This window comes from Malus domestica, chromosome 08 (assembly GCF_042453785.1).
Source record: "Malus domestica chromosome 08, GDT2T_hap1".
In the NCBI taxonomy this organism is placed as follows: Eukaryota; Viridiplantae; Streptophyta; class Magnoliopsida; order Rosales; family Rosaceae; genus Malus; species Malus domestica.
The window spans coordinates 14,120,703-14,135,154 of NC_091668.1; the positions used below are offsets into that span (position 1 = coordinate 14,120,703).

The following is a 14,452-nucleotide window of genomic DNA, read 5'->3' on the forward strand; positions in this document are numbered from 1 at the left end:
TATTTCTGTCGGATAGGATAAATAGCCACCGGATAGTACTGACTAAATTAGTCGGGCGTTTGTTGCAGTATCGGATTAATGACCGTATTATTTATACTGTGTTTGGTACTGAACCGGATAGGACAAGAGAAAAAAAAAATTAACAAATCTTTCTTTGTTTGTTGAACTTTTCTCATATTTATACATATTGAAAACCACACAAATTTTCAAATAACAAAGAAAAATAGTAAATTCCATACATCAAATTCAAAAAAATTTCCAATAACATAAAAGAAGGTTCACAAAAAACAACTACAATCGTTACATTATATAATCCAACCACATATTCAAGTTCATAAAATATACAAATGCAAGTTGGTTTCAGTAAGAAACAGTTTGTCCAAATAGCCAAAACATATGCATGCTGCTTTTAACAAAATATATGCATGCTGCAGCTTTTAACAAAAGATATGCATGCTGCTTTTAACAAAATATATTGTTGTTGGTTTGAAATGTCAATTGCGGTTACTTTGTCCAAGTAACATGAGTACGAAAGCTTTTTTCATTGCACCATCCAAAGACAAGAATGTCCTCTCATTCTGTGGCTTTTCGAAAAGAATATTTAGTGCCTTGATTTGATCCTCAATAGACAAATCCATCTTTGACAATTCTGAAGCAATCTCAAGTTTTGGATCCACTCCTTTCCCAAAAGCAGCTTGTAAAACTTCACCCAACTTATCCACTGATTTAGAAAGCATTTCTTTAAATGCCACAGCAAGATCATTATCATTAGCAGCTCTCTTCCTTTTCCGGGTACTTGAACTGCTTGACCGTTGAGCAACAGAAGGATAACTAGTCTCCACCTCATCTTCATCTTCATCTTCATTAATGTGTTCAGGCTCATTCATCATCAGAGTAGGAGTTGCAGCTCCTACTCCAGTTGCTCGGTCTTTCCCAAAAATAACATTCAATCTGTCATACAATGGAAACGATTTTCCTAGCCAGCCCTGTACTTCTTTGTTAACCTGCAATGCGAAAACAAATCACATTATCCATAAAATACAAATAATCTTATTTTGTTCCAGAATGGGGCTAGAGGATATGGTTTGGTAGACACAATCATACTATTAAATTGTATGTAAAGGAACATGTTAAGTAATCAAATATGTAAAGTTAAATTCTAGTATTATGTTACAGAATTACCTTCACATAGGACTGCCATACTTCATTGCTATCAACCTCAATACACTTTCGTACATCATTCCATGCAAAACCAGTTTTATTAACCATGTCATAAACTATTGCATAATCTTTTTTCCACCTCCTCATTTTGGACTCAATATGTGGAACTGCCTTTATATTGGCATTAGGACATTTCAAATTAATAGCAGTTTCAAATTGAGCCATTGTTCCGGGTTTGAAACAACCGTTATCACATCGCAAATTCTTAACAACTGCATCCTCAAGTATGGACAGCAATGCATATTCTTCATATTGTTTCCAAACCCTTCTACTTCCTTTTGGTTGACTACTTTGTTCACTTTCCACTCCTATAATTACATACACAATAAGATAGCATATAATCAACAGTGCATATAATTAATAGTAAGTGATAAAAACCATAAGTAAATCATCACACTTTTTAAATAAATACATAACCAGGTCACACTTTGTTAAGTATCATAACCGAATACATAAGAAATCACTATTTGTTCAAATAACAAACCATAACCAAATGACAACATGCATATGTAAGAAAATTTAATCAAATCACACTTGCGCACGCCACTCATTGTACATATTCATGGCCAAAGTGTTTCTACATGCAGTCCATTCTTATGTAGGTTGAACAGTCTCAATCATATCTTCATCATCATCACTACTTTCAGATTCGTCCAAGTTTAGGATTTCATTTTCTATTGGATCAGCTGACATATGCCTTCTAATAAGATTATGTAATAGGCAGCAGGCTGTCATAATTCTAAGTTGTGTTTTAATTGAGAAAAATGATGGACCTCTTAAGATGCTCCAACGCATCTTAAGTAATCCAAAACATCTCACAATGACATTTCTAGCTTGAGCATGTTTCATATTGAAATAATCTTCATGATTAATCGAGAGTCTTCTATTTCTCCACTCCGAGAGATGGTAACGCATTCCCCTATACGGTGCAAGGTATCCTGGACCATTTGTATACCCACCATCCACAAGGTAGTAACACCCTAACACATCAAAAAATGTATATTACTATATATAAGAAAAATGAGGATTCAAATTACTAATATAAACAAAAAATCTATTGTTACCCGTGGGAACTTTTAATCCCGATGGTCTACTTATCGCATCTCGAAGTACTCTAGAATCAGAGGCCGACCCTTCCCAACCTGGGTACACAAATATAAAATTCATGTCCAGATTACAAACTCCCAACATATTGGTCACAATCTCTCCCTTCCTCAATCGGTATCTTGGTTTATCTCGCTCAAGGACATGAACGTTAATGTAAGTCCCATCCAATGCCCCCAAGCAATTCTAAAAAAAATCATTAACATTAGTAAGCTCAATATATTTAATTACATTAATTTTAGAAGTAATTTTTATAAAATATGAAGAATACCTCAAACCAATTCCATTTAGGATCTGGGTAGGCATTAGGAATGGGTTCTGGCACTTTCAAAAGTCTACCTTGTAGCCTTAACACTCCATGTAGAATGGAATTGAAATACCTACTTATGGTCTCCCCCGATCAACAAAACCTACTCCCAATTGTACGCTTCTTGACATGATGTGCAAGTATATGCAAAAACATGCAAACTTGTTCTTCCATTGTCACTACACCATCCAATTTTACTCTACAGTCGTCACGAAGCATCTGACATAAATAATGGAATGTTCTTCTATCCATTCTAATTTGGTTCACACACTGAACATCATCATATCCTATTATGCTATCTAAATAGGCTGACCCTACCATTCTCCTAACAAATGTGCAATTTCTAAGTGCAAGTTGCCGATTCCGCCTTCTAGCTGAATTATGATTCATCATAAACCACATCATCAACCAAGTCACAATATTCAAGTACCACAACTTAACAATGAAGCATGCCACAATCTTTCTTTCATCCATGTCTAGTGCAAATATAAAATAACATTATTAGATAGTGGCAAAATATTAAGTAATTGGAGCATGAATGCATAATAACACTGAAAACGGAAGGAAACATGTTAATAAGTCCTGCCAAAAAATATGGTTGGAGCAAATATGGTCAACTAGGACATGGGGATTTTGAGGATCACCTTGTTCCTCACAAGCTAGAAGCCTTGAGTGACAAATTTATTTGTGAGGTGATCTCTTAGCTTTTAGACTCTAATATAATGCTTTATTGATTCGTATAAAGATACAAGCAACTTTGGTACTAGTTTTGAGTTAAGTTTCCTACCTTGTGTTTTGTTAATTTGATATTATTTTTTTTCCCATTCCTTTTTGGCATCTGTGGTTGTCACGTATGGTATCAGAGCTCTTATGACATGTGAAATCTATCTTCTCTACATCCGTATTATTTGTTAACTTGCAAACCACATGGGATTGATCTGTCTTTGTTGGTCCATTCCCTAACTGCTTAAGCCTTTGTCTGATAATCAATTAAATTCTATATTATTTGATCATACTGCATGGAGCTTACAGAACAAATATACAATGGAGAGTAATGAAATGGTTTGGGCAGCAAAGAAGTCTAGTCTATGATGGCACTTTGTACGACCTCAAAGCATTATATATTCATCACCTCATGTTGCATCAAAATTGACACAAATTAAGCCGAAACATCAGAAGAGCAGCAACTCTCCCTTTCTTCTCTATTTCTCACTCACACTCTTTTCTCTAAAAGGCAATTACTTTACAAAGTGGAATAAATGCCAATCAACAATTCAACAACCGTAGTCCGAAATTATTCACACATATATATATCCAGATAAAAAGTAAAATTCACATAAAAATTAAAAAATGGATAAAAGCTGAGAGGGAGTGATGCAAAAACTGAGAAGAACAGCAATTGGGATCTAATTTTCGGGCCATAGACGGTGATGGGGAGTGAGAAACAGAGAACAAGAGTGAAGAGAAATTGGCTTACCCAATTATCCGTATGGTTGCGTTGCGGCTGCGAGACAGTGAGTGAAACGGGAGCTGCGCCAGAGACAAAGTTTTGTTTAGGTAAGTGAACCTGCACACTCCCACTCTACCCAATCATTAATTCTAATTAAAGTTAAACACTAACAACAAACCCTAAATTCGACCCCAATAGCAAACCCTAAAATTCAAAAATTCTAATTAAAACAAAAAATTACATAATCAATTGCATAATTAGAGAGAAAATAATAACTAGATTCAATCAATTGCAAGAAAAATAGGAGGAGGGGGAAGAATAGAGGGAGGGGCGGAATCCCAGAAGAAGAAAATTGAAAAAACGAATTATGATTCAAACGAAGAAGAAGACTGTGAGAAGACAAACTTGGGATGAGAGCAAGATGGCGTCTGGAGAGGAAGACAGAGCGCCTGGAGAGGAAGAGAGAGTGCCTGGAGCGGAAGAATTCGTCTGGAGAGGAAGCGGAAGACTGCGTCGGGAGAGAAGAGAGCCCGACTAATTATACCGTGAAATTGGATGGTATAAGCAAGCGGGTACACACCGTGTAAAAAAGGTGGGCCTGGATTATTTAATCCGGTGCCTATTTAATCCAAACTGTCACCAAACATCGTACACCGTATTATTAGTACTATCCGGTCCCTTATACGGTGTGCCAAACAGGGCCTATATCTTCTTATAATTAGGGCCTTAATGCCTCACTAGTAGTTTTTGGAAAAGCACCTAATGGCTTTCATCCTTTAGCTTATAAGATTTCAAAATTACCACGGGTCTCAAACCCCCACACAAGAATGTTATCTCCCTTTTTACCTCAGCCCCCACAATTCAATCGTCATCTTTCCAAGACAATTTTAATTAATTCATCTCAAATGAATTCTGGATTTCTCAAGTAACTTGTACTCTTGACCTATAGCGACACTCGATTTTTAGTTGCCATGAAATAACCTATCTTGAAAGAAGCATTCGGCCATAATCATTCTTGGCACTACAAGGTTACATCTCTATGGTTTATGGAACTGCGTTCTAGTGCCTTCTGCCAAGTGGTGCATCCTTTTAACAACCTTAAACATCATATGGTGATAGAGGAAATACATTAAAAAACCTCCAAGCCCTCATGCCTATTCGATTTTACTAGTGTTGTATCTTTCTCATGATCAATAACCTGGACAAATGCAAGCACTATATGCTTCTCAAATATTCTTGTACAAATTCAAGTATTTACGTATACGCCATGCTTATCCTTACCTGAAATGTACTGGAAACAAGTGGCATAGTATCAATCAAACTAAAATTTAAACTTCTGAACTTGCCACCGCAAGTACAATACTGCTTGGCAACAGATACATCAATTCCACCACCAGATGCCTTTTCATGGAATTTTGTGTTGTAAAAACATCACCCTGGTATATCAAGCCTAGATATGGCTTCGTCAAATCATATGCAATGTTTTGCATCTTCCTTATCAAGACATGATTTGTCTGGGCATGAAGCCATTCCATCTTCCATTTTAAATAATGGGATTCTATGCATCAATTCAGATTCATTCCTTTTTGAAAAAAAAACAAAAGGAACTGATCATTTCATAAACTGGTATATCACTGTAATTGTTCTACATTTCCAGATAAACCAAAATTTTTAATAAGCCATTTCACTCGGCCTTAACCGTCACCTCTTTTATAATAGAAGAGTCAACACCAAACATGGTTTTTGAATGGTATTTCATAAGTGCTATTGCAATGCATTCATCGAAGTCAAATGATATGCTTTATATGTGTACTGTCAAACAATAACCATACAAATGTGTCTATACCAAACAATTGGTTTGTATTATTGTGGTATTCTCTCCTTCCGTGAGAGACATTCTCTCATTCTGTGAGAGTTTCTTCCCTCCTTTCGGTGATGGTCTTCATCTTGTCCACCTTCTCAGGCACTAACTCTGGCTTTGGCTGGAGTCGGTTGCCACTTTTCCTTTTCTTCTTCTGTTTTCTCCTCTTTTCCCCTTCTCTGCCGTGTCATCTTTCTTCTGTTCTTCTTCTTATTCTTATAATTCTTCTTCTTTTCTTTTTGTTTCTCCATGCTTCTCCCTTTTTTCCCCTCCAGCCTGTTCTGTTCTTCATCTCCTGTCAGTATACCTCTCCCCATCTATTCCTCAGTCCGATCTTCAGCCATAGTTCCTTTTGAGTTCGTGTATAGAGCTAGGGTGTTTTTCTTGGCTTGGGTGTTTCCCACACCACCATGTTCTCCTTGTTGTCTGCCATTTTCGGCAGTGTTGCTTATGGGTTTCCACGAGCTTCTTACTGGTAGTTGGCTAATACCTCTTTGGTGCCAACTATCTCATGTTAATGGCTGTGATTTGGTTGCTGTTCGGGGTTGGCAGTGGTGTATGAGGCGGCAATACTCGGTGGTGGCTGATGTATCCAGAGGCTGGCTTGGATTTTTGCCGGTGGTGGAGATTTCTGCAGAAGCTTCTCGGTTGGCTATTGTGTGTTTTTTTTAGCTTTACAGTTGTGAGGCCTCTTTCTATTTTTCTGTTGGTTTCGGCCTTTTTTGGTTGTGTATATTTGTAAGTTGGGTATTTGGTTTGCTTGTAATTTTAGGCTTGCTGTTTAATAAAAGTTGAGGGAGTTTTGGCTATAGTTTTGCTACAGTAAAACATTTTCCAAAAAAAAAAAAAAACAATTGGTTTGTATTAAGCATTAAATAACTCAGATTTCATGAAAATCTTTAAAATAAAATCATACAAAGAATATTATGTATATCGTGTCTATATCATGTATATCGCATACAAGATTATAGAACCAAACATGCAATTGTTTTGCAGTACTATCTTCTAATTATCATCAACAATTCCCACAACTCACTATATATACAACCAACAACTCATCATCTAGCCCAATGATCAAATTAAATCTTTCTATGTAAATTGGAAAGATTCATGTCTCAGATTCATCATTAGATGTAGTGATCCTTCCTTCTTGAAGAGGCTAGGGTTTATGTCAAATGCAACGTATTCTATTTCCAATATCTAGCAACTGTTTTATGAGAATTGTCATATTTTTTAATTATTGCATAAAGATTTTTTTTTATTTTTTTTAATTTTTTTTTGTCTTTAGATTGATGGAACAATAATAGAAAATATGGAAAAACACAAGAAATCCAATAATAATGATCATAAAGAAATTCATAACTGTTGTAGGCCTATTTGATTGAACAATCTAAGGTTTAGAGACAGAGGGGGCCAACAATATTGAGGGAGAAGAGAGAGTGATTTAATTATGAGGTGTGTTTGATTCACCTCATTGTGCATTTATTTATAGTAGTAGGATAGGTAAAAATTTTTCCCTTTAGGATTACAACATTTAATAGGTAATCTACTCCAAATAGGAATATAAGATGCATTCCCATATCTATTAGGATTTACACAATCAAATTCCTATTTTAAATATGACTGCAACACTCCCCCTTAAGTGTGTAAATACTTAACAAACCATCTCATCAGATCTTTAGCAGATAAGGTAGAATAGTTGATAAAGTCATCGGCACAACAGGTGAACACGAGTCTCAAATTTAAGTGAAGTATGCATTTGTAGTAAAACTCACAAAACCTCGCTATGGTAAAACCCAAGGCATAAGGAAAACTCATAGACTAAGGAGAAAAGTGAGAAGTATGCATAATGTCATTAAACAAACGTCAAATAGGACGAAAGTAGTGAACTCAACGGAGTATGATTATCCCATGATGGGTGCCTCATTAAAACCTCATTAGGTAGTAAAAACCTAGTGGGAAAAAATGCTCCTAATCGTAGGAAAAATAGTACATTAAGATCATGTGAGTATGCTTCTGGATACTCCCCCCTGAGTTAGACATAACTTTTAAATAAGAGAACTATAAGTGATTCAACTCAGATAATTTAGGCATACCGATTCTTTGGATGAGCTTTTGAAAAGTAGATTTGGGTAATGACTTGGTGAAGAGATCAGCCAGGTTGTCCTGGGAACAGATTTGCTTGACTTCAATGTTCTGATGCTGTTGCTGTTGGTGTGAGTAAAAGAACTTTGGCACTATGTGCTTGGTGTTGTATCCCTTGATGTATCCACTCTTCAACTGCTCGATACATACCGTATTGTTTTCAAAGATCGTCGTAGGAAGATCAACAACTGATGTAAGACCACTAGTGCTTCGAATATATCCCATAACTTCTTTCATCCAAAAAGACTCACGCGATGCTTCATGCAGGGCATGAATCTTAGCATGGTTAGACGAAGTCGCAACTAGTGTTTGCTTGGTAGACCTCCAAGATATAGTGGTGTCTCCAACGATAAAGACATAGCTCGTTTGAGAACGTGCTCTATGTGGGTCCGACAGATATCCAGCATCTGCGTAACCAACAAGGCGAGAATCAATACGAGAACCATAAGAGGCAGCAACACTCGGAGTTTTGTAGGTATAAAACAAGCCAAAATCTGTTGTACCCTTGAGGTAGCAGAAAATGTCTTTAACACCATACCAGTGCTTGCGTGTGGGCGCATTGCTGTATCTTGCCAAAAGATTCACAGCGAATGAGATGTTAGGTCTAGTGCACCGACCCAATTACAATAAATCCCTAATTGCATTTAGGTAAGGAACTTCGAGTTCCAAAATCTCTTCCTCATCCTCATTTAGACGGAAGGGATCTCGTTTAACATCTAGAATTCGAACGACCATGGGTGTACTCGAATGCTTCGCTTTATCCTCATTAAAATGACGCAACACCTTTTAGGTGTAGTTTTCCCAAGATCCTTCATCTCAAATTCCAATTTCAAGTGCGCAGCAATTTCCTCAAGCTCTGTGGAAGTCCTAATGAGGTTCATGTCATCGACATAAACTGCAACGATTCCAAATCCGGAATGTGACTTCTTTATGAACATGCATGGGCATAATTCGTTGTTCACATAACCCTGACTTGTCAAATATTCACTCAAACGGTTATACCACATTCACTCGGATTGTTTCGATCCGCAGAGTGACCTATTCAACCTAATTGAGAGAGTGTTCCATGGTCTAGACTTATTTGAACCAGTCAATGGAAGTCCTTCTGGAACTTTCATGTAAATTTCCGTATCTAGATCCCTATAGAGATACGCGGTTACCACGTCCATAAGCTGCATATTCAGTTTTTCGGAAACCACCAAATTAATTAGGTAGTGTAACGTTATAACGTCCATTATGGGGGAATGTGTCTTCTTGTAATCAATCCCAGGGTGCTGAGAGAAGCCTTGCGCTACGATGCGTGCTTTGTATCGCACTATTTCATTCTTTTCTTTACGCTTCCTTACGAAAACCCATTTGTAGCCAACAGGCTTCCCTTGCGGTCGTGTATGAACGATAGGTCCAAATACCTTACCTTTTGTAAGTGAATTGAGTTCGACCTGGATTGCTTGTTTCCAGTTTGACCAATCGGTTCTACGTTGGCATTCATCGAAGAAACGTGGTTCAATGTTATCATTAAGCATAATGTCAGTAGCTACTAAGTACGCGAATATATCATCGACAATCAACTTATTCCTATTCTAAACCTCATCCAGTACTGCGTAATGGATCGAAATCTCACGATTCACGGGAGTCCGGCATTTTCATCTGAAACATCACCGTAATCTAGAATAACCTCATGCGTTGGAACAGATGAGTGAGCGATGGTCAGATTCAAACTAGGGTTACTAGTTTGTGCCATTTTTCTCTTCTGGGGTTGTGAATCCTTTGAACCAAGCAGTCTGCCACGCTTCAGGGTTGGAGCAAATGATTGGCTAGCTGCCAATGTACCTTGCTGCGTAGAGGGTGCGGCCTCCCCACCTTCAGGGACAGTCTGGCCTTCCCAAGTTGGTTGTTGACATACACGGGGTACATCTATCATTGCAGGTGTGTTTGCAGTGAGTATATGTGATCTTGTCACCTTTGCTAGATCATTAAAAGCATCTGGCATGCTTTAAGCAATGCTCTGAAGATCCATAATTCGTCGCACCTCAGTTTCAGACTGGGCAGTGCGAGGATCTAAATGAGACATAGTGGGAGTATACCACGACAATTCGCGGCGTTCTACAAGAATGTTAGCATACTTATCTCCCCCTAACGACGAGAAGACTGTCTCATCAAAGTGACAATCCGCAAAACGTGTGGTAAAAAGATCTCCTGTCAAGGGTTCTAAGTAGTGAACAATTGATGGTGAATCATAACCAACATAGTTTCCCATTTTTCTCTAAGGACCCATTTTGGTACATAGCGGATGTGCTATTGGCACATAAATGGCACACCCAAACACCCATAAATGCGAGACGTCAGGCTCATATCCAGTGACCAACTATAATGGTGAATGTGGTTGAGTAGCAGTGGGCCTCAGGCAGACCAACATAGCTGCGTGGAATTGCATAGCCCCAGGCAGATACCAGCAGTTTGGTTCTCATAACCAAAGTCCAAGCTATCAATTAAATGCGCTTTATGAAATCTTCTGCCAGGCCGTTTTGGGTGTGAACATGGGGCATAAGATGTTCCACATCAATCCCTACTGACATGCAATAATCGACAAAAGTCTGTGACGTAAACTCTCCAGTGTTATCCAGTCGAATCAACTTAATCAGATAATCAGGGTGGTGAGCCCTTAGCTTAATGATTTGAGCTAGGAGTTTAGCAAACACAGCGTTGCGTGTGGACAATAAGAAAACATGTGACCATCTTGTCGATGCATCAACCAACACCATAAAGTATCTAAATGGTTTGCAGGTTGGTTGAATAAGTCTACAAATGTCCTCTTGAATCCTCTAAAGAAACTTAGGGGGATCGTGAATAATCTTTGTATATGAGGGTTGAGTATTCAACTTCCCTAAAGAATATGCTTTGCATGGCGGGAGTCCAACATAGGGATGTAACTTATGCCCATGTGAATATTTAAGGATACGGCGCATCATGTCATGTCCAGGATATCCTAAATGATCATGCCAAAGCAACAAAGTGTCCTGGAACTCAGGCATAAGGCCTGCCACACTGTGGGATTCTATGCTGCAAATGGTTGTGATGTACAACCCACTCAGTATACGTTCTAACTTCTCGTGAATACGCTTATGGCCATATTCGTATAAAGTGATACAAAGAAATTCAGAACCATTATCTTCAGTGGTTTCAATATGATATTGATTATCTCGAATATCTCTAAAACTCAGCAACGTTCTTCAGGAATGTGGAGAATGGAGTGCCTCCTTAATGGTCAAGATTGAACCATTAGACAACATGATACGTGTCTTTCCGTATCCTTCAATCAGGTTGGATGAGCCTGAGAGAGTTGTCAAAAGAGCTTTCTTGGGTATTAAGTTAGTAAAATAGTGTCGTTCATGCAAGATGGTGTGCGTGGTTACACTATCTGCCAAACAACTAGCTTCCCCACTAGACACACCTAGAAAGAAATTGATTGAATTGGTCACATGTATAAATATAAGTCCATTCATTCAATTAAGCAATTTGAGAAAATAATATCTATTCAAAGAACAATCCATAATTCAAAACAAACCAAAACCAAATAAATTATTCCAAATACTTAGAAATATTGTTTAAAAATTAAACCATAAACCTAGCAAAATAAGAGGTAGGTTTGGCCACTAGGGGTAAACACCCTAAAAACATGTCTAATTTATTCATCCATAAGTGCTGACGCCTTCTAAAAATCTGATATCTCCATTGATGTAGTTGCATTTTCTGGATGATCCACATGTGCAAAGTTAGACTCACGACGGGAATGATACTTGGCAATAGCCTTAGGGGAAGTTCGGCATACGTGTGACCAATAATCTTTTGATCCACAATGATAGCACATGTCCAGTTCAGTAGAAGTGGGCTGAATGGGAGCTTTGCCCTTGTTCTTAAAGTTTGGGACCTTAAGGGCAAGTGGTGGATGTTGCTGGTCCATAATTCTTCCCTTAGGTGCGGCACTCTATTGACCTTAGGCTCATGGTTGGGCTTGCCGCCCATTGCCACGGCCACGGCGATTCTTTCGTCGTTTATGGCTGCTAGAATAGGTCACATGCGCTTCAAGTGCGGCATTCGAGCTAATGGGTCGAGCTTGATGATTCTTCATCAAAAGCTGGTTTTGCTTTTCAACGAGAAGTAAAACAGAGATCAAATCCGAAAACTTGGTGAATTTCTGTGCCCTATATTGTTGTTGTAGGACAATATTAGTGGCATGGAAGGTCGAATAGGTATTCTCCAGGATATCTGATTCAGTGAGTTCCACTTTGTAGAATTTCAACAATGAACGGATTCTACAAACTTCAGAGTTATATTCATTCACGAACTTAAAATCCTGGAAGAGAATATGTTGCTAGTCGTTTTGCTTTAGGCAAGTATATGTCTTTCTGATGATCGAAACGGTCAGCTAGAGCAAGACAGATGGTGCGTGGGTCCTCTTCAGTAAGATACTCAGTCTGTAGTGCATCATGGATGTGTCTTCAAATGAAGATCATTGCAGTAGCATTCTGAGCTTCGTCAACAGGTTTGTCGGCGATAAGTGCCTCGATGGTGGCTTTAATGCCCTTTGCAGTTAGATGGAGCTTCACATCTTGAACCCACTTCAGATAGTTTCTTCCAGAGACTTCTAGAGCAGAGAAATCAAGCTTGTTTATGTTCGACATGTCCCTAAAATAGAGGGAAAAAACGTGAGTAGTCATATGGTAAGCCATAGACATATATTGTAGAACATACAGGTTCTATAAACATGTATTGGTTTAATTTATGCATGAAAACTACAGGTTTCATGTGGTATGTTTTGAATGAAAACTGCAGGTTTCAAAGGCATTAAATTTGAAACTCCAGGTTCAATTTAGTTTTATGAACAATTAGTTCATAATGAGAGGTTCCTGCAAGAAACACATAATGCAATATACTAATTTGAATATAGTGGATTTGAGGTTCTTCGGGAACTCAAGTGTGAGAGCTTCGTTACTACGAAAGTATGTGACGGTTTAAAGTATAAAAAGAAATTATTGAATCGTTAATCTCCAAAAGTGATATTCAGATCAATAATTTTGGATTCATTATCAGATTAATAGACTACATGTCACTTTTAATTAATTTAATAAATCGAGCCATACGGGGTCGATTGTAGAAGCTAAATAATATTAAAATAATATTATGGGTAAAAAATATACCCCCAAAAATAATTTGGGCTCAAGTTGGGTGCCTTGGGTAAAAAGGCATGGCCCAAAAAGGCTCGGGGTATGATTTTCAAGTCACAAGGTGAGGGGGAACGGCCCAGCCATTAAGGCTAGCATGTTGGACCAAGGGGGTAGGCATAGGAGCAAGGTCTAACAAGAGCTAGCCTGTAGGTGTGGCGCGGGAAGCCTAGCCGCAAGGGCTGGCTGCATGTGATTTGGGCCGGAGCATCTACAAAGCCCAGCAACCATAAAGGTTATAGCATAGAGGTCATGGGTTGAGACAAAAGGGCAGGGTTGCAGGCTCGTGTGCCATAGAACTAAGCCAAGGCTTGGTGCTGTCCGAGGTAGCAACAGACCCAAATAGGGCTGCGTAAGTGGTCCATCTCATTAATGCAATCCATGGTGATGCCGTGGTGTTGTCATGGCACTGGTGCCGCAAAATCCCAAGTTCCAATCCATTTTTTTTTTCCAAAATCCTCTAGGGTTTAGGAAACCCATATTTGCTTCTAATTTATTTTATATAATTTGACTCACAAATTCCACATAACAATTTAATTGTGCAATGCATGAAACAAATATATATATATATATATTGATAAATATATGAACATATACAATATATATATATAAGCGATGCATGAAACAAATATATATATATATATCGAAAGGAAAATATAAACATAGAGGGGTTCATGCATCATGGGGAATATTTTCATGCTTCGTGGACGTTTCAAAAATCTTCTTTTATTTTAAGCATACCTGATTAGCAGAAAACGAATAAGCCTTTGAATTTGGTGGATGATAGCCCTCAGCTTCTGGCAAGAATGTGCTGATAATGTGTTGTAGGCCTATTTGATTGAACGATCTAAGTTTTAGATAGAGAGAGGGGGCCGACAATATTGAGGGAGAAGAGATAATGATTTAATTGTGAGGTGTGTTTGATTCACCCCATTGTGCCTTTATTTATAGTAGTAGGATAAGTAAAAACCTTTCCCTTTAGGATTACAACATTTAATAGGTAATCTACTCCTAATAGGAATATAAGATACATTGTCATATCTACTATGATTTACACAATCACATTCCTATTCTAAATATGACTGCAACAACAACGTCAATTATTTATGAGATTAATATAAACAACTAGAGAGAAAGTTACA

General features: G+C 37.9%; 1 protein-coding gene across 1 annotated transcript; it reads right to left on the minus strand.

The window, feature by feature from the left end:
- Positions 1-340: 340 nt before the first annotated feature.
- Positions 341-3,104, minus strand: LOC114822618 (uncharacterized). Its single transcript, XM_070827043.1, has 4 exons — positions 2,597-3,104; positions 2,286-2,511; positions 1,183-2,201; positions 341-1,004 (listed from the first exon to the last, which is right to left on the minus strand). The coding sequence occupies exons 3-4, from the start codon at positions 1,384-1,386 to the stop codon at positions 495-497; spliced, it is 714 nt and encodes a 237-aa protein (XP_070683144.1). The 5' UTR covers positions 1,387-2,201; positions 2,286-2,511; positions 2,597-3,104; the 3' UTR covers positions 341-494.
- Positions 3,105-14,452: the final 11,348 nt, after the last annotated feature.